This window comes from Fusarium verticillioides, chromosome 3 (genome assembly GCF_000149555.1).
Source record: "Fusarium verticillioides 7600 chromosome 3, whole genome shotgun sequence".
In the NCBI taxonomy this organism is placed as follows: Eukaryota; Fungi; Ascomycota; class Sordariomycetes; order Hypocreales; family Nectriaceae; genus Fusarium; species Fusarium verticillioides.
The window spans coordinates 2,495,120-2,510,705 of record NC_031677.1 but is presented as its reverse complement, the minus strand read 5'-3'; the positions used below and the strand labels follow the sequence as shown (position 1 = coordinate 2,510,705).

At 50.6% G+C, this 15,586-nt stretch overlaps 5 protein-coding genes across 10 annotated transcripts; 2 read left to right on the top strand and 3 right to left on the bottom strand.

Moving 5' to 3' along the window:
* FVEG_08282 (hypothetical protein) lies at positions 1-3,602 on the bottom strand. Its single transcript, XM_018897168.1, has one exon. The coding sequence runs from the start codon at positions 2,654-2,656 to the stop codon at positions 1,598-1,600; it is 1,059 nt and encodes a 352-aa protein (XP_018754752.1). The 5' UTR covers positions 2,657-3,602; the 3' UTR covers positions 1-1,597.
* Positions 3,603-4,021: 419 nt separating this feature from the next.
* On the top strand, positions 4,022-7,498 carry FVEG_16282 (hypothetical protein). The gene is made up of 2 exons (XM_018905532.1): positions 4,022-6,563; positions 6,616-7,498. Exon 1 carries the CDS (start codon positions 4,465-4,467, stop codon positions 4,801-4,803), a length of 339 nt encoding a protein of 112 aa, XP_018754751.1. The 5' UTR covers positions 4,022-4,464; the 3' UTR covers positions 4,804-6,563; positions 6,616-7,498.
* A 747-nt stretch (positions 7,499-8,245) lies between these two features.
* On the top strand, positions 8,246-15,256 carry FVEG_08280 (2-dehydropantoate 2-reductase). 4 transcript variants are annotated; one of them, XM_018897164.1, is made up of 5 exons: positions 8,246-9,049; positions 9,116-12,593; positions 12,642-13,288; positions 13,435-14,207; positions 14,267-15,256. In XM_018897164.1, the coding sequence occupies exons 2-4, from the start codon at positions 12,404-12,406 to the stop codon at positions 13,588-13,590; spliced, it is 993 nt and encodes a 330-aa protein (XP_018754746.1). In that variant the 5' UTR covers positions 8,246-9,049; positions 9,116-12,403; the 3' UTR covers positions 13,591-14,207; positions 14,267-15,256. The 4 variants fall into 4 exon arrangements, with proteins under 4 accessions (XP_018754746.1, XP_018754745.1, XP_018754744.1 ...); XM_018897163.1 differs by having other exon boundaries at positions 13,435-15,256; XM_018897162.1 differs by having other exon boundaries at positions 9,110-12,593; positions 13,435-15,256.
* FVEG_08281 (hypothetical protein) lies at positions 8,913-11,757 on the bottom strand. 3 transcript variants are annotated; one of them, XM_018897167.1, is made up of 4 exons: positions 11,190-11,757; positions 10,060-11,131; positions 9,838-10,008; positions 8,913-9,788 (listed from the first exon to the last, which is right to left on the bottom strand). In XM_018897167.1, exons 2-4 carry the CDS (start codon positions 10,996-10,998, stop codon positions 9,159-9,161), a joined length of 1,740 nt encoding a protein of 579 aa, XP_018754750.1. In that variant the 5' UTR covers positions 10,999-11,131; positions 11,190-11,757; the 3' UTR covers positions 8,913-9,158. The 3 variants fall into 3 exon arrangements, with proteins under 3 accessions (XP_018754750.1, XP_018754748.1, XP_018754749.1); XM_018897165.1 differs by having other exon boundaries at positions 11,194-11,757; XM_018897166.1 differs by having other exon boundaries at positions 10,060-11,757.
* FVEG_08279 (ADP-ribosylation factor-like protein 1) lies at positions 13,802-15,237 on the bottom strand. Its single transcript, XM_018897160.1, has 5 exons — positions 14,890-15,237; positions 14,786-14,824; positions 14,649-14,732; positions 14,257-14,580; positions 13,802-14,199 (listed from the first exon to the last, which is right to left on the bottom strand). Exons 1-5 carry the CDS (start codon positions 14,962-14,964, stop codon positions 14,179-14,181), a joined length of 543 nt encoding a protein of 180 aa, XP_018754747.1. The 5' UTR covers positions 14,965-15,237; the 3' UTR covers positions 13,802-14,178.
* Positions 15,257-15,586: the final 330 nt, after the last annotated feature.

The window sequence follows — 15,586 nt, the reverse complement described above, 5'->3', positions numbered from 1 at the left end:
TTCCACGTCACTTAGATACCAGCATCTTTAGCCGATGGACTCAAAAGGTCCAGAGAAGGTGGAGTGCACTGCTCAGCAGTAACGATTCCCTTCTCTTGTAGCTGCCTCTCCGCTTTGTGGTGAGTCGGGCAGGCCGAGCTGCGTGATGACTCATCTAGCGCGAGAGGTTTGTAGGGAGATGAGCCTACATTCTGCCCTCAGCCATCCCTGCCCTGTCCCAGTCATTCCACCGACCCAAATGTGAGCAACCACAGGTTTATCCTCGAAGCGGCGTCCTCCACTGGCCGAAGCCCGTCTAGCAGGCTCAACTGGCGCGATGGTTCTCACCTCAACTCGGCAACATGTGTTCGTTCATCCACATTCAGGGCGATGGGGGTACCTACGGATAGGGCTGTTGAACGCAGGGGATGGCTCGCTGGAGCAGATCGGGTTAGACAGAGACTGTGCAGTTGACTCCGCCCAGCAGAGATGTAGTGCCCAGCTCATTGGAAGAATCCCATGATTTCACTCCGTCTTCCGTTCTCCTCACACCGAAGACTATAAGTCGATCGGCGCAGGGTGGTGATCCCGTTTGACAGCCAGTGTCAAGCCTTTACGGGGATATCCCAGATATTCCCTTGGTGGCGTACGCGATGTAGTCGAGACGGCCTTGTGTTCAGATGCAATGTCCTGGAGCCAGTCCAGTCACCATCTTCGAGATTGGACATCGTGCCGAATGAAGCGTGAGGTTCAGTGCTCGATACTCTTTCGAAAAGAAGTCAGGTTTCGACATCAAGCCGATTATTTGTGATTTCGCTCGTAAATCGTATCATGTCTGAAAAAAAAGTAGTCATTCGTCATCGAGTCGTAGAAGAGGTCGCCATTAAAATAATATCGTCGTGAATCGGGAAGCAGGCCAAAGAACGAAGCGAAGTGAGTGTGTCAGTTGTGTGTCGTCCCCGTCTGTAAGGGGTATCTTCCAAAAAGCCTCTCTAAACCGAACAAATAAAGGAAAGAAGGGGGGAAAGAAGGAAAAAGAAAGTCCCGGGGATATCAGCGAAGAATCCGCAGAGAAGTTTCTGTCTCGGACTAGAGCCGAGCGTCGTGCATTGCTGCGTGTACGTCTTTTTCTTGAGAACCAAAGAAGGAAAAAGGCCAAAAGAAAACAAGCCGCCTGTATCGGATCCCTGCCCAGTTGTAAATGCATCCAAATACCCGCCCCGGATCCAGCCATGTGGTGTTGTGGTAGATGAAAGAAAAGTCCAGAGACGATAGAGAGATTGTGTGAAAGACCGTTGAAGAGTGTTTCCCGGAGGGGGTGATAAGACCAGATTCCCCTAAACCAAAAGAACGCTTGCTATGAAGACAAAGAAAATAAAAAATGAAAAAGAGATAAAGAACAAAAACAATGCGAGAGGGGATATTGTTATAAAACTGTTCGAAACACCGTTCCTGATGCAAGAAAACGCCGATATGCCGTGCCCATGATGGATGATAGTTCTATGCCGCTGCGAAATTTAAGAGCTTCAACTTTTCTCCGGGAAACGAGGAAGGGGTTGGTGCAGTATTAATAGCTCGAGGTCGTCACCACTGGATAGCTGTCCTGGGGCCCTGGTTGTCACATGATGGTCGCATACTCTTGGTATCGGTCCCAGCCAAAGCCTCCCATGCCGCTCATGCCGCTCATGCCCCCCATTCCTGTCATGCCCATGCCGACACCACATTGAGCAGGGGCGAGCATACTAGGAAGAGGGAGAGCGGGGATGGGTGCTGTCACTTGAGGCGAGCTCCAGAAGAAGCCGGCCGTGGAGTGAGGCTGGGTGAAGGCGGGAGTAGGTGACAGATCATCCATGGTCATGGGTGCCCAGATAGGACTTGTGTTTGAGTCGGCCGATGATGTGACGCTGGGGCTTGAGGGAAGTACCCTCCATGAGTCAACAGCAGCAAGATTGCCGTGAAGACCATGCTGCGACCACATGTTGTTGACAGGAGAGCTAGGGAGCAGCGTAGGTTGTCGGACAACTTCGACGACACGAGGAGGAGGAGGGGGTAACAGGGGCTTCATAAGAGCACTGATGCAGTTCTTGACCTCCTCGCTCTTGCCACAGAGGAGTTCACCAGCGCCCTCCTCCTCGAGACCCTCGAGAGCAGAGACGTGGGTGCGGAAGACAAACTTGTTGATGTCTTGAACAAAATCGTCGTGAAGCTTCTTGCATTGCTGCTCCTTGTCTGTCCAGTCGTAGGTGTTGGCCTTTGCATCGACACAGTGGATTTCCTTGTGGTACTCGACGAGAGCATCGATGGTGTCCTTGGTGAGCTTGTAGGCGACCTCATTTCGCAGAACCATGTCGACATGGACAATGTAAGCCTCGACATGTATGAGCTCGTAGTTCATGATGGCCTCGACCAGAGGGTTGCTGGCATCACGCTTGAAGTCTGACTCGGGGGTCTTGGGCAGCATGAGAGAGGTCAAGGTCCATATGGCGTTTGGTGACGAGAGAGTCTCGGTGAGGCACCGCTGATGCTGGGGTACAGAGTTGAGAGGACGCTTGACACGGTTGATGCGCTTGAGAGTCTGTGTAAGCCAAGACTCGACTTTTGAACCCAAGACAACGTTGACTGATGAAGCCCGGGGAGCGAAAGCGGCGGCCGACGCCGGAAGTAGTTGGACGGGCATGTTAGTGAAGCGAAGCGGAGCGGATCGCAGGGGTGTCTATGCTATGTCTATCGCTAGGGCGGAACGGGGGGTGGCGGGTATCGTAGAACGGTAACGGGACGTTTTAATAAACGTCAAACGTCGGCGTCGGGCGTTGCGTTTATCGCTGATTGAAGGCGGAATACGGTGCCAGTGATGTCGAACAATAATATATCAAATAAAGAGAAATGTCGGAAGACGGAGCAGAGCAGGGATTGGTAGATAGGTGGGATAGTAGAGGTTGATGGGCTGTACTATAGTATTATCTTGTCTGATCTTTTGAGGTGAAATCGCCTGCTAAGCTGCCGCAACCGAGTAAGAAGAAAGAGAACGTAGGACGAATTGCTCGTAAAGAAGGAAGAAGAAGAGGGAAGGGGAAACGGAGGATGCAGGTGGTGTGGGGAGATGATATACTTTGGGGTTGGGAGGTCACGGTGGTGCTGGTGGTGGGTAACTTAGAAAAGCCGCTGGTGGTGCTGGTGCTGGTGCTGGTGAAGTCGGAGCGGGGACTGATGAGCTAAAAGGCAGCCCTGTATTTAGTGTTTTAGTGAAGTGGCTATAGACGGCGGCCCACTGTTGGAGGGAGCCAAGCCACCTCACTCACCAAGTCACCCTACAGGTCATGACGGGCACCGACCTCCAAGCCCGCCCCGGGCAGCGTAAGCCCGACCAGACTAGCCAGGCTCTTTGGCCTCTTCCACATCTGCGATGCATCTGCAGCTGCACGGCACACTGATCATGTCCAGGGTGTCTCGGAGGGTGTGCAATATTCAGGTCAGGTTCTCTGCATTTTTGCTCGGAGGAGGCGTGCGGCTGTGTTGACTTGCATATGCTGGCTTACCCAACAGGCAATACTTACTGTACCTTGCCTAGGTATCGTACGCTGAGAGTCTGTATGGCACATCCTAGTAGGTATACATGGATACCTTGACAGCTGAAAGAATGCAAGCAGACGGCACAAAATAATCGCATTTCTCTTATACTGTTATTTCACTATGGTCTCTAGGGCATTGCCATTTACTCAAATCGCGTGAATAAACCCTGGTCTACGGATAGATAGGTACCTACCTACCTTACTCATGTAGGGCAACGAAAAAAAATCTGGGAAGAGGTTTTTACTGTGTGTGGGTGTGGCGTTCTTTTCAAGTACCGGTACTTGGAGTGCTATTGTGCCCATGTACCCGCTTCTTCTAAGTCACATCACAAATGTCTGTCTCTAGGATCAAAGACACTCACTCCCTCGTCATTGCTTCAATATAGCTTGGGCAATCGAACAGCGGCTTCAAACAGTTGTATCTGATCTCAACTCTATGAATCAATATCACCTTACCCCTCCCCCCCCCCTCCCACAAATCTCACCATTTGACGTCTTACCACACTTCAACGCCTAGACCATGCGCTACTCTAGGCGCTCTCCTGTCAGGAAACAGGAAACGAAACAAACGCCGGCGCTTCTTCATATTCCCTGTCTTTGATCCTGGTCTCTTATCAATGCCGTCCTTTCCACCAGTCTGGTTTATATGCGTCCGTGTGCACACCTTGATCAGAGACCAGGCCTGGCCCCTGTGCTGTATACTTCCTCTAACTGGCATGGACCTTTAACGAAACCACACTTGGTAGTATATTGGCAGGAAAAGGTTGAAATGTGATAAGTGATGTTCCTGCAGCTTCGTGTTTAGTCCTCGCTAGCATGCCACTTTCACCCTCACATAAACCCATACAGAACAGACTGATCACCCAGGTCGGCACGCTTCCTGGCAAAATTAGGCGACCTACTCCTGGACCGATCGATGGTTGTTAAGTCCTCCTACTCTCTGTTTCATTCCAGTCCCGTACGTAGTGGGTTCGTTGCCCTTCGGCATACTTTGTTGCACTGCCTGCCGAGTGTTTCCGTAGTCCACCATCGCAAGCATATAGAAACCTTTGGGGAGGGGAACTTTGAAGCGCGGCTTATGCGGGCTTCAGAATTCAGTAAAGCCTCGAGGGCGGATATGGCCGTTTCCACAGAAGGCACTGGCGTTTTCGCTTATTCGTGCCCTCACTCTCAGACATTCATGCGCTCCGGTATCCCGCGTCCCACAAGTTACCATCCGAGGAACTCGCACGACTCGTTGTCCATCACACCCTAATCGATACCACGCTCGGTGAGATCAACCGCCAATATTGTGCCCGGGGCTGGCTGATGCCCCAGGATCTTCAGCTGGCGAAATGATGGTAATAACAATGTCATTACGATTCTATCAATGGGATTCAGCGGACGCTTTGCCCAGGTGCACCTTACGAGATGACCTGCATGCGCATACGCATACGCATGAGATGGTACTTGCACTAGATAGGTAGCAGACGCACGAATGCTCGGCTTTGCAACTGCTTCTACATTCTGTAGTTGGTTTAGTTCCCATTATGACACCGGTCTCCGTGACGTGGGCTGCTGTTCCCCTACCGTAAGTATTATCATGGAATTTTCGACGGAACATGCCTCGGAAAGTGAGGGAATTACACTATCACGACTACCAAAGCAGCCTTCTTCCGCCGTTCTCCGCCCTATTCCTCAGCATTGATGAATATCTAATAAGGGGTATCTTCACCTTCAACGGCTCGGGTCCATAAGGTAGCGGTCGCTCCCGTCGTTCCCGTCTCGTCTTTAAGGGGAATATAGGCTTCTCACGATGTGGTTGGCCATGAAACTTCATCCCGTCGCTTCAAGAGTCCAAGGTCGAGGGACATGATCCATGCATCTTGGATAGTTCTGTGCCCGGATTTCAGAAAGGAGAGGACACTTATCCAAGTGTGAGGAAAGGGAAGGAGCACGGGGGCTAGATCAGGATCCAGGGTGGCTCCCAGAAGACGGGAGAGGAATGAGAGCCCGTCGATGTCCTGGTACGAAGAAGAGTCATCCATGCTAGTCTCAGACGTGTGGTGAGGCTCTGGTGAAAGTGCTCTTACAGTCTGTGATTGGCTCAGGGGTCAACAATATGAACCAATCAGAGCTAGGTGCACTTCTCGGCTCAAGTCTCTATAACCAATCATCGTCCAGAGATGGCTCAAGACAAAGAGAGCTGGGAAGACCAAGGCCAAAGGGTCATGGAGTCGACGGAAAAAGCAAGTCCCAAAGTGGAAGATGAGCGACTTTGACAAGCCCATACGTAGTAATCTCTTCAGGTGTATACTGGCCCTTTGTGCGGAGTTTGCGTTGGAGTCAAGAAAAAAAAAAGAAAGGTCTGTCTTGTCTCATCTTGGTCCGATACGCTATGGACTTTTGGCGGCGTGATGCATTCCAGAGAACGGGCACCTAGACCCAATATCGAGGTGACCCCCTGTTAATTGTTGGATAAAAGGGCATAAGCAAGGGGTCCGGTCACCCTTTTTCCATCCTGTTGTTGGACTCGTGGTGCGGTTCTAGAAGCATCACAGCATCAGGTAATCTACCCTTGCATGACTGCGTCGCCAATGACCTTGCACCAGGCCATGAGTGCTAGATGATGGTGAAATGAATGATATGTATGTACGACGCGCTCAGAGACGCGTAGCCGAAGGAGGTTGATTGCACGTCAATCACCGACCGAACATACATAGTAAGTCTTGGAGCTTGGGTCCGAAGATGGATGGATGGATGGATCCACTGATCGCTCGGCCGCGCGCCGGAACCAAGACTCCCCAAGGGAAGAAACAGATGCACGTGCGACTTCCAAAGTGCCTTCTGAAAAGTACCGATACCAGGTGCTGAAAAGACAGTCAGTGAGTGGTATTGGGAGAAAGAGAGAGAGAGAGAGAGCAAGGAGCCCTAGAAAATGGATCTAGGTGTGCCACTAGCCCCGTATTGTGGCGCAGTCTTTCGTGGCACGCCCTGCTATTTTTGGAATCAACAGCGCTTGTCGCTACCGGGTATGTACGTACTATCTATCTCTGGTGCATGTTACGTTGATTCACTTGCTCCGTAGTAGTATCGAAGTTTGATATCTAAAGACGGAGTAGGTACTAGATCTACGACTCTTCAATTCTGCCTTTCCTCTACGAGGCCTGGCATCGCATGAATATGCATGCATGCAGGCGCATGGGAAATGCAGGTGACGGAGAAGCCCGTTTCCGTTCCCCAGAGGTGGCCGGTCACTTGTAGCCCGCAGCATTTTTCTCCCATGTCGTCATAAGTCACATGGAAAAGTCAGGTCGCATTTTGTTTCATGGGCCCTGACTACACGGCATGTACAAGTATGTACGCTATCACTGTAATGGTGTGTGACTGTCAGAACCCCAGGTTTCACAACGTCTCTGTAGCCGCCCTGGGTGAGGTAGGAAAAAACTACGATTTCTATCTCGAGTGGCAAAAATACCTAGACACATTCAGCATACGCTAGGTAGTCTCCCGGTTAGTTATTTCTGGCACCTCAGTCCAGGGTCAGAAGTTTCTCTGCTCCCTGGGCTACGGCCGAGGTGACGTTGCTGGATAGGTAGTCACCAGGTTCACGGAGCATCGCTTTATGATTTTGCTTACTCGGTATATACATGGCATTCCGGTTTGACGATAGGTAGTCAGGCATGACTACAGGAAGCCTCGCGGTCAGTGACCTGCTCAATAGCCAGGTACCTCACCAGCTGGAGCATCCTTCGCCCTCTCAATTGTGAATGGTGGGCATATCAAGTAGCTATTTGGCTGTGAAAAGGTATTGCATTTGATATCCGTGCTTCTAGGAAATGTTACACCACTACCCATGCCCAGGAAACTTCCATTGTAAATTGGTATTTCCGCACTACCAGTCCCGGCCCACTGCTTTAAAACTCTGGGAACGCAGATCAATGTTGCCAAAAATAAACGTAAATATCAAGATTCGAGCCTCAATGAGGAATTTTGATGGATTTTGCGAAGTCTACTAAGCATTGAGAAGCCGGAGCGGCTCGGACCCGATGGCGGCGAAAAAGACCCACTCAAGCCGACCGATCACTTGGCGGGCAAGTCCGTAAAGTGGCTGAATTGTCAAGGATATTGATCCTAATTAGGAAATGCACCCGGCATGAGTCTGGAAGATTGGGAGAACGACCCGTATTTTTCTTTACCGACTTTGTTAGTCAACCAACGTCAAAGTATTTTCGCATACAGGTACAGCTTGACAGCTTGACAGAATGCTTGACGGCAAGCACAGAATGGGATTGAAGAAATCTGACAGCTAATCACCAATACTACAGACACTCCCAGGCTCCTACTACCGCTAGTGCTTGTGCCTGTCGTAGATCTTGGGAGCTGAAGTGGTATTCGAATAGCACCAAAAAGACTAAGGCGTTTATATGGGAACTCACATTGAATTGATCGATCGATCGATTTATAATTAGAAGTTCCACGGGCAAAGTGAGATTGTTGTCTTTGTATCTTGAGATAACCTGAATTCTGTAAACTACAAACCGCTACTACCAGGTCGAGTACCCCTGCTTGTCACTTTTGTGTTGGGAATTACCTATCTACCTAGGTAGTTACAACGATGGCAGCCATTAGTTAATCGAACCGTGACGTCGATATCTGAAACAATCTCACATCTAATCTTCAAAGCGTCATCCTGACTCACAAACATAATAGTGACAGCGACAGCGACACCTGCTGACCTGTTGTCAATTGTCCCTGGAACAGCTGAGCACAACTCACTCACTCACTCACTCACTAATGCCGCTGATCCTGGCCCGGCACTGGATTAAAGTCGGGCGTGGCTTGCAGATCTCCGGGTGGCTGTGCTCGCTTGTGGCGTGCCGTTCCCCGCACTGGAGCCTTTATCCTCTCAAAAGGCAGGAGGCCTACGCTACCGGTACTACCGAGAACTCCAAGACAGTTGAGAGCCTCACTTAAAGTTCCATCCAAGACGTGGCACCAGCGACCGCTCCCTTGGATACGGGCTGGGGCCATTGAAACGCCGATAGCTACCCTTTTCAAGGTCTGCTGGTTTGAGGGTTGCCTAGTTCTTCTCTAGTCACCCACAAAAATTTACCCTAGGTCCGAGAACCCAAGGCCGATGCAAACAGTCTAAGCGAAACCCGTTTTGCCTCACCTGTACTGTACACTCACCTTACTTACACCCCATAACTCGTTGTCTATACGTTGGCCACATAACATAGCCGTGACTCAAGCCTCGTTGTATCCCTGGAAGAATGTCTTTGGTGATATCCAAGCGGAATACGTTTCGGCCATGAAATGACCCCGAGTCTCTGCGTGGAGCAGACCAACGAATCCAAGGATTGCCGACGGAAGCAAAGCCTTCCCTAGTCCTCATTCACGAGTCAATGGCACTTCGTTGCTAGGAAACACGGTGTTCAGGGGCAGGTTGACTGATGCGGACTCGAAGACCAGTCAAAGTATTCTACTGTACCGTCGACTATGACTCTATCAAATCCCCTGTATGTCTCTCGGGAGATAACGTCCAGTCGTTTACAGGACAATAATAACACTACACACAGCTACAGCTATATCGGCTCTCCTGTCTTGTCATATCACAATCACTACCCCTCACGCCCTCAGGTCTGCGTCCACGCCGCGTGATATCCAATCCGCAATGGCCATAATGGTGATCATGGGATTCACGCCACTGGCGCTGGGAAACACGCTCCCATCTGCGACGTAAAGGTTACCCGTGCCCCAGACCCTTCCCTTCTCATCAACCACGCCCTCGTCGCTGCTCGCGCTCATGCGGCACGTGCCCATCTGATGGGCTGAGCTCCAAGGGGCCGTCGGTGGTTTGTTGCCCACTTCGCGGACGGTGCTGAGCCAGGAGGCAAAGGCTGGGTCAGTGGTCTCTGGATCGGCCACTGAGCCTTTGGAGTCTAGCGAATGCTCCGAGGACGTCTCTCCCTTGCGCACAAAGGGTTCCAGACCCTTGAGAAGAGGACGTATCTCGACTGCTCCCGTGACATAGCATATCTTGGCCAGAGCCTCAACTCCCTGGATGGTATGGGCTCGATCATAGTCCGAGGGAGTATAATCAATGCGAGGTCGACCAGTCGTGGGGTCTGGAAAGACGCTGCCTGCGTCACGATCTCTGGTCAACGATATCCAGGCATTCATGTGACGCAACTTTGTCATATGGAGTTTTGCATCTAGGCCGCTGGTCCATGATGCTTGCGACAGAATTGTGAATGGCTATGGCGAGTCAGGATGATTCGACGACAATACTGGATTCGTTACTCACCACCATGCACGTCGTTTCCAGCTTCGTTCCGTATCCACTACCGTCGACGTTGTCAAACTGGGGACAGTAGCTGGTGATAATGCCCCCCTCCCAAGGTATCGTTTCCTCCTTCCATACTGCTGTGACAAAGTTGCAAGGATGGAGGTGCAGATTAGCTCCCACATTCGGATTCTAGACAAAGTTAGCCAATAACCTTTATTCACTGCGGACAGGGACACGTACAGTAATACCGCTGTTCTTGAGGACGATCGGGCTCCATAACGAGCCGGCTGCAAGGATTACCTTCTTGGCCCTGACTATGACCTGTCTCTTGATTCTGTTGTTCGCGTCATTCAAGTCACCTGCACTATCCCTCGACACCCACTCTCCCTCGATGCCAATGGCAGTCTGCCCGTCATAATCAAACAGGATCTTGTCGACCTGAAATCCTTCCATGAACTGAGCGCCGGCCTTGGCAGCATCCGGTAACCAGCTCACAGCTGGCCCTCGCTTTTCGGCCAGGCCACAGCCAAGGTGACACTGGCCACAGAAGTGCTCCCTCCCTCCCGTGTTGACGGGAGCTGGACGTGCCGTCCAGCCGAGCTTGCTTGAGCCATTTAGAAGCACTCTGTTTCGGTGATTGTGGCGTATCTGGTCAGTGCCAGCCCCTTGAAACTCCCACACACGGTCTAGACACTCGTCGAACTCTGTGGATGTGAAGAAAGGAAGGCCCTCATCCGCCCATTCCTCTCGCACAAAGTCTTGAGGCTTGAGACATACGCTCCAGTTGACGGTACCTCCTCCACCCCATGCACTGCCAGATGTGACGGTACAGCCAGAGTCTTCCGTCATAAAGAAGCCTGCGTTGTCGTAGAGATGAGCACAGGCCGCATCCTGAGCCATGGGGAGGTGTGTTGAAGGATAGTGATAGGCCTTATCCACGACAATGACTTTGTGGCCAGCCTCTGCTAGATTCTTGGCACATACACCTCCGCCGCAGCCGGAACCGATAATGACGACGTCGGTCTCTATGGCATGTGCGTCGTCCCCGGGGCCGATCTGGAGAAAGTCATAGTCGAAGGTTTCCTTTGGTTGCCAGTCCTTTGGGGTATCTGAGTAACCCGAGAGCTGGTAGAGAGCCGAACTGGTTTGAGAATATGCCTTGAAAGACATGGCAGACATCGTTTTGGCCAGAGCGGACCAGCGATCCTTGGGGGATGTGGCCCATGATTTGAGGATAGCTTCGCGGACGTGGGTGGGCTGGTTGTATATTGGTTGCCAGTAGCCGGTGATGAAGTAGCTACCAGGACGGGTGCTTGAGAAAAAAACTTAGTGACGCGAAACAAATGGAAGCATGGCCCGTCTAGTTGTACTCACGACATCAAGCTCAATAACCCGGCAAGGCGCTTGAGTTGGTCGGGCGGGGATATGGCCAGGGTCCTCATGAGGTTATCTCTAAAGCGAGCATCATTGACAGGCCTATCACGGAGAAAGGCACGGATATTGTCTCTAGTGGCTGGGGCTGCCAGAGCCTCGGCACTACGATCGAGGACAGCATTGACTTCATGGTCTGGAAGCTGAATCTGACCTTGATCGTCGGTCACATCGGACTCTGAGGTGATGGAGGGCAAGACACCGTCGACAAGTGCAAAGAAGACGTCCCATTGAATAGGAGAAAAGAAGTCGGTTGGTGGAGCATCGGGCAAAGCTGTGGCAATAGGAGCCTGAGGAAGAGGAGAAATCGGTTGTGGAACGGTCATGATATGATGATGGTCAAAATGAGGGAAGCAGTTGGACGAGGAGAGAGTTTGAGACGATCCTGTCTCACATTCGCTTCACACAAGACCAAGACATTCATTGACTTATGTACGAATGAGACCAGCAGTTGAAGAGAGAACGTCTGGCCCGTGCCACTAGGGGACTTTAGGTGACCCGGGCCTGGGGGGGGGGGGGTTCACTAGGCGAGTTGGCCAAGCTGGGGCAGTCAGGGAGAGCAAGCAATTAACAACCATAAACTGATATGCCTCTGTCTCTACGGTATAGGTAAGCAAGTAAGGTACGAAAATGAGGGGAAGCTCCAAAAGGGGCAAGGTCGTAAGAAAGTAAACTTATTGAACCAGGTCTTGTGATAGATGTCCTCTCAAGGTTTAGTTTGCGAGAGAGAGAAAAAGCATGTTGGACGTCAGTCAGAAGGATCATAATCAAACGGGCAAGACAAAACAATCGAATTCCATCCGACTCAAAGTCAATGTTTCACAGACTCAGGCACACAATCTGGACAATCTCCCAACACTTATGTTGGCTATGTACATCATACTGAACTGTATAACGGTTTAACCACACAGATACGGAGACCCTTCCTGTCGGCCTAGTCTACAGTATGCGTTTTGTGTAGACTACCTAGGTTAAGTCGCCCAATCATGTCAGATGTCCCAGGTCAGGTAGATACCGGCCCGTAGCCGGCCCCGCATACAGGTAGACTACGCTCTCTCAACAACCATGATAACGATGACTACGGCTACTGGAAACTCAATAATTCTGGGTTGAACTTTTCTTTCAGTATTGATGACAACGTCAAAGAGTCACAATGGATAAGGCAAGAATCCTACTCGTCGGCTGTGGGGGAATAGGCTGTATAGCAGCCCTCAACCTCGAGACCGGAGGCCGGGCTGAGGTTACAGCTGTGCTGCGCTCAAGCTATCAAATAGTCAAGGAGCGAGGATTCACCATCAATTCTGTAGATTATGGCCAAATCCTTGGCTTCAGACCAACCGAGAGTAGGCTACTTCAAGTACCGCATCACCCATCAACTAACCTTGATACAGTCCTACCATCTATTCCTGATGGCTCCAAGCCCGGCATCTCACCCTTTGACTACATCATCTGTGCCACCAAAAACATACCAGTGATCTCTACACCGGTGGCTGATCTTATACGCCCTGCCGTTACTCTCGGATACACCACCATCCTGCTCCTTCAGAATGGACTTAACATTCAAGTTCCTGTCCAGGAGGCATTTCCGGATAATGTAATTCTCTCTGGTATCAGTATGTGTGGTTCCTCGGAGCCCAAACCTGGCACCATCCAACACAATCTGCACGATGAGCTGCGTATTGGCCCCTTTGAAGACTTTGGCAACGCTGCTGAGAGAGCAAAGGATCTTGTAGCACGCTTCAATGCTGGAGGACGCTGCACTTGCCACTACGATGATAACGTCACCTTCTCTCGGTGGAGGAAGCTCCTCTATAATGCAGTTTACAATCCAGTTGGTGCTCTGACAAGACTGGATACTGGCGATATGCAGCTTTGTCCTGGCCTCGTCGACGAGGTTATACGGCCTGGCATGAAAGAAATACAAGCTGCAGCCGCAGCTTATGGACAGGAGCTTACAGATGAGATGATAGAAGCAACGATTGTGACCGAACCTGTTGATGCCCATGTATCACCGAGTATGTTGATAGATGTTAGAAAGGTCAGTGTTCTCAGCCCCTCGTGATCTCCCCCCTTTCAACTCATCCCTACAAACACGCGATAGCCACGCTCCATATGCTATCAACATTCCTTACTCAGACGGGAAAAGAAAGGGAGAAAAAAAAAGACGTGCTAAATCTCCCCTAGGAACAGTACATTGAGGTAGAAAACCTCCTCGGTGAACCACTTAGAGCTGCCCAGGCACGCCAAGTACCAACCCCGATTCTTCAGAACCACTACTCTCTAGCAAGTAGTTATCAGTGGAAGCTCCACAGCCAGAAGGATATTTCAGAGATGAAATGATGTAGAATGTTCATCAGTAGTCCCGAATATGAAGTTTGCTTTGAGCTGTTCAAGAAGGATAGCTCTGGTGTGAGTCCGATCTCATGTCAGCCCTTTTAAGAACCTGGCATTTCCCAAGACACCGAATCAAACTACCTTATTCTATCTAGTACCTACCTACGTAAGCAGTATCCTCTACAAAAACTACCGTACCTCTACAGTCACTAGCCGTCACATCGTTTGCACCTCTTATCAGGATCAAACATCCCGCGAAGAAAATCTGGCAACGAGAAGTCCATGAGAATCATAGCCAGGACTCAGCCGGACCCGGATTGTAGCATTAAAAAGTTATACTATGATATATCCTCCTTCGAGCAACGCACCCATGCTGTTCATTCCTTTCATCTCTTAGTGAAGAAACAGATAGAGGGAGAAAAAAAAGCACGTTCGCTCTGCCAATACGCCGATATCTGCTCCATCCGTTTCTTTCACTTGTCCCTTATGGGCGCTGTCTACCAAGGTGTGATGGAACCGGAAAGTGGTACTATTATTTCATTTCATCTGTTGTACAATGCCAAACCGGGGCTGAAGAAGAAATCGTCATCGAGCTTAGTCCTGGTTGACAGTTTGCTGAAAACGTAGGTGTTAGCACCTCGAGAGTTGTACGGGGGTAATAGCAAAACTCACCACAAGCCAGTCCATGCCCTCATTCACACCGCTGCCATCGACCGCTGAGCAGGCCACGATACTCCAGTTGCGGTCGCGGAGCTCGCCCAGACGCAGGGCCTCAGAAATCTCACCTGCGCCCTTGGCTCCTGGCTGATCCTGTTTGTTGGCAAAGACTAGCAGGGCCGCATCCTTCAGTTCTTCCTCGTTCAGCATGGCTGAGAGCTCCTCTGAAGCGGTGTGTAATCGCTCGATATCGGTTGAGTCCACAACGAAGATGACAGCTGCTGTGTTGGCGTAGTAGCACCGCCAGTAAGGTCGGATGCTTGTTTGGCCGCCGAGATCCTGCACTCGCCCGTATCAGTATTCCTGCTTCTGGCTCGTTCCGAGACTGGAGGAGGTCGAGATCGTACCCAGACGTTAAAGTTCAGGTTCTTGTATGTGACAGATTCGACATTGAAGCCAATTGTAGGTATCGTTGTGACAACTTCGCCGACCTTGAGCGCCTGTTAACATGTATCAATGCGCGTGTATGTCTGGAGGTCCGAACCTTGAGTCGATACAGCAATGTTGTCTTTCCAGCGTTATCCTATGATGCCGCCTGGTTAGCGTCTCGGGGCTATGCGATCGATAGTCGGATAGACGTCATCCTACCAGGCCGAGGATCAATATTCTGATCTCCTTTTTCGCAAACAGTAGGTTGGAGAACCATGACATTGAGTTTCCCATGATGAACAACTTGCGACGGCTTCGAAGCTCCTGTCTGTCTTGTCTGCTCCGCGACTTGGATTGTTTCGATACCTAGGTAGGTAGGTAGTTGGATGGCTGTCAAGTGTTGGACACGGATTATAAGCTCGCTTATCGTTATTCGCAGCAACAAGTACAGTTTGTGTTTGCCTTAGTACCTTAGTCAACGAAGTAGAACAGCTAGAAAGTACGGATACGGGATACGTTGGGTAAATTTAGGTAGAGGTCCCCTTTTCTGGACCTTTAAGTTAATGCATCTCGGCCTCTCATGGACAAGTTGCTCTTTTTGGCGGCGTTGGGTTGGTCCAAGCGCCTGACAAAATAACCCGGACCACCTCAGCCTTCCAATGAGCCCCTGCTTGACTGACTGACTGACTGTCTGTCTGCCTGTGGTGTAAGCCATTCGCCAGGAAATACAATGATGTTGATATGTGGCAGTGCATGCATGGCCTTCAAGTCTATGTAGGTAGGTAACCAAAGGTACCTAGGTACTCCAGTCATCGAACTTTGCTTGAATTGAAAATGTATCAAGTCTTGGGCGGAGTACCTAGGTAATCAATAATTCTTATGTACCTACCTACCTACCTAGGTATGCCTTGTACTG

Coding starts and splice junctions, on each gene's coding strand:
- FVEG_08280 (XM_018897164.1), top strand. CDS start 12,404: ATGGATAAGGCAAGAATCCTACTCGTCGGCTGTGGGGGAATAGGCTGT. Junction 12,594..12,641: donor TGGCTTCAGACCAACCGAGA/GTAGGCTACTTC, acceptor ACCTTGATACAG/TCCTACCATCTATTCCTGAT. Junction 13,289..13,434: donor TGTTGATAGATGTTAGAAAG/GTCAGTGTTCTC, acceptor AATCTCCCCTAG/GAACAGTACATTGAGGTAGA.
- FVEG_16282 (XM_018905532.1), top strand. CDS start 4,465: ATGGTTGTTAAGTCCTCCTACTCTCTGTTTCATTCCAGTCCCGTACGT.
- FVEG_08279 (XM_018897160.1), bottom strand. CDS start 14,964: ATGGGAAACTCAATGTCATGGTTCTCCAACCTACTGTTTGCGAAAAAG. Junction 14,825..14,889: donor GAATATTGATCCTCGGCCTG/GTAGGATGACGT, acceptor GCGGCATCATAG/GATAACGCTGGAAAGACAAC. Junction 14,200..14,256: donor AGGGCATGGACTGGCTTGTG/GTGAGTTTTGCT, acceptor CTACGTTTTCAG/CAAACTGTCAACCAGGACTA.
- FVEG_08282 (XM_018897168.1), bottom strand. CDS start 2,656: ATGCCCGTCCAACTACTTCCGGCGTCGGCCGCCGCTTTCGCTCCCCGG.
- FVEG_08281 (XM_018897165.1), bottom strand. CDS start 11,576: ATGACCGTTCCACAACCGATTTCTCCTCTTCCTCAGGCTCCTATTGCC. Junction 11,132..11,193: donor GGGTTATTGAGCTTGATGTC/GTGAGTACAACT, acceptor TTTTTTCTCAAG/CACCCGTCCTGGTAGCTACT. Junction 10,009..10,059: donor TCAAGAACAGCGGTATTACT/GTACGTGTCCCT, acceptor AACTTTGTCTAG/AATCCGAATGTGGGAGCTAA.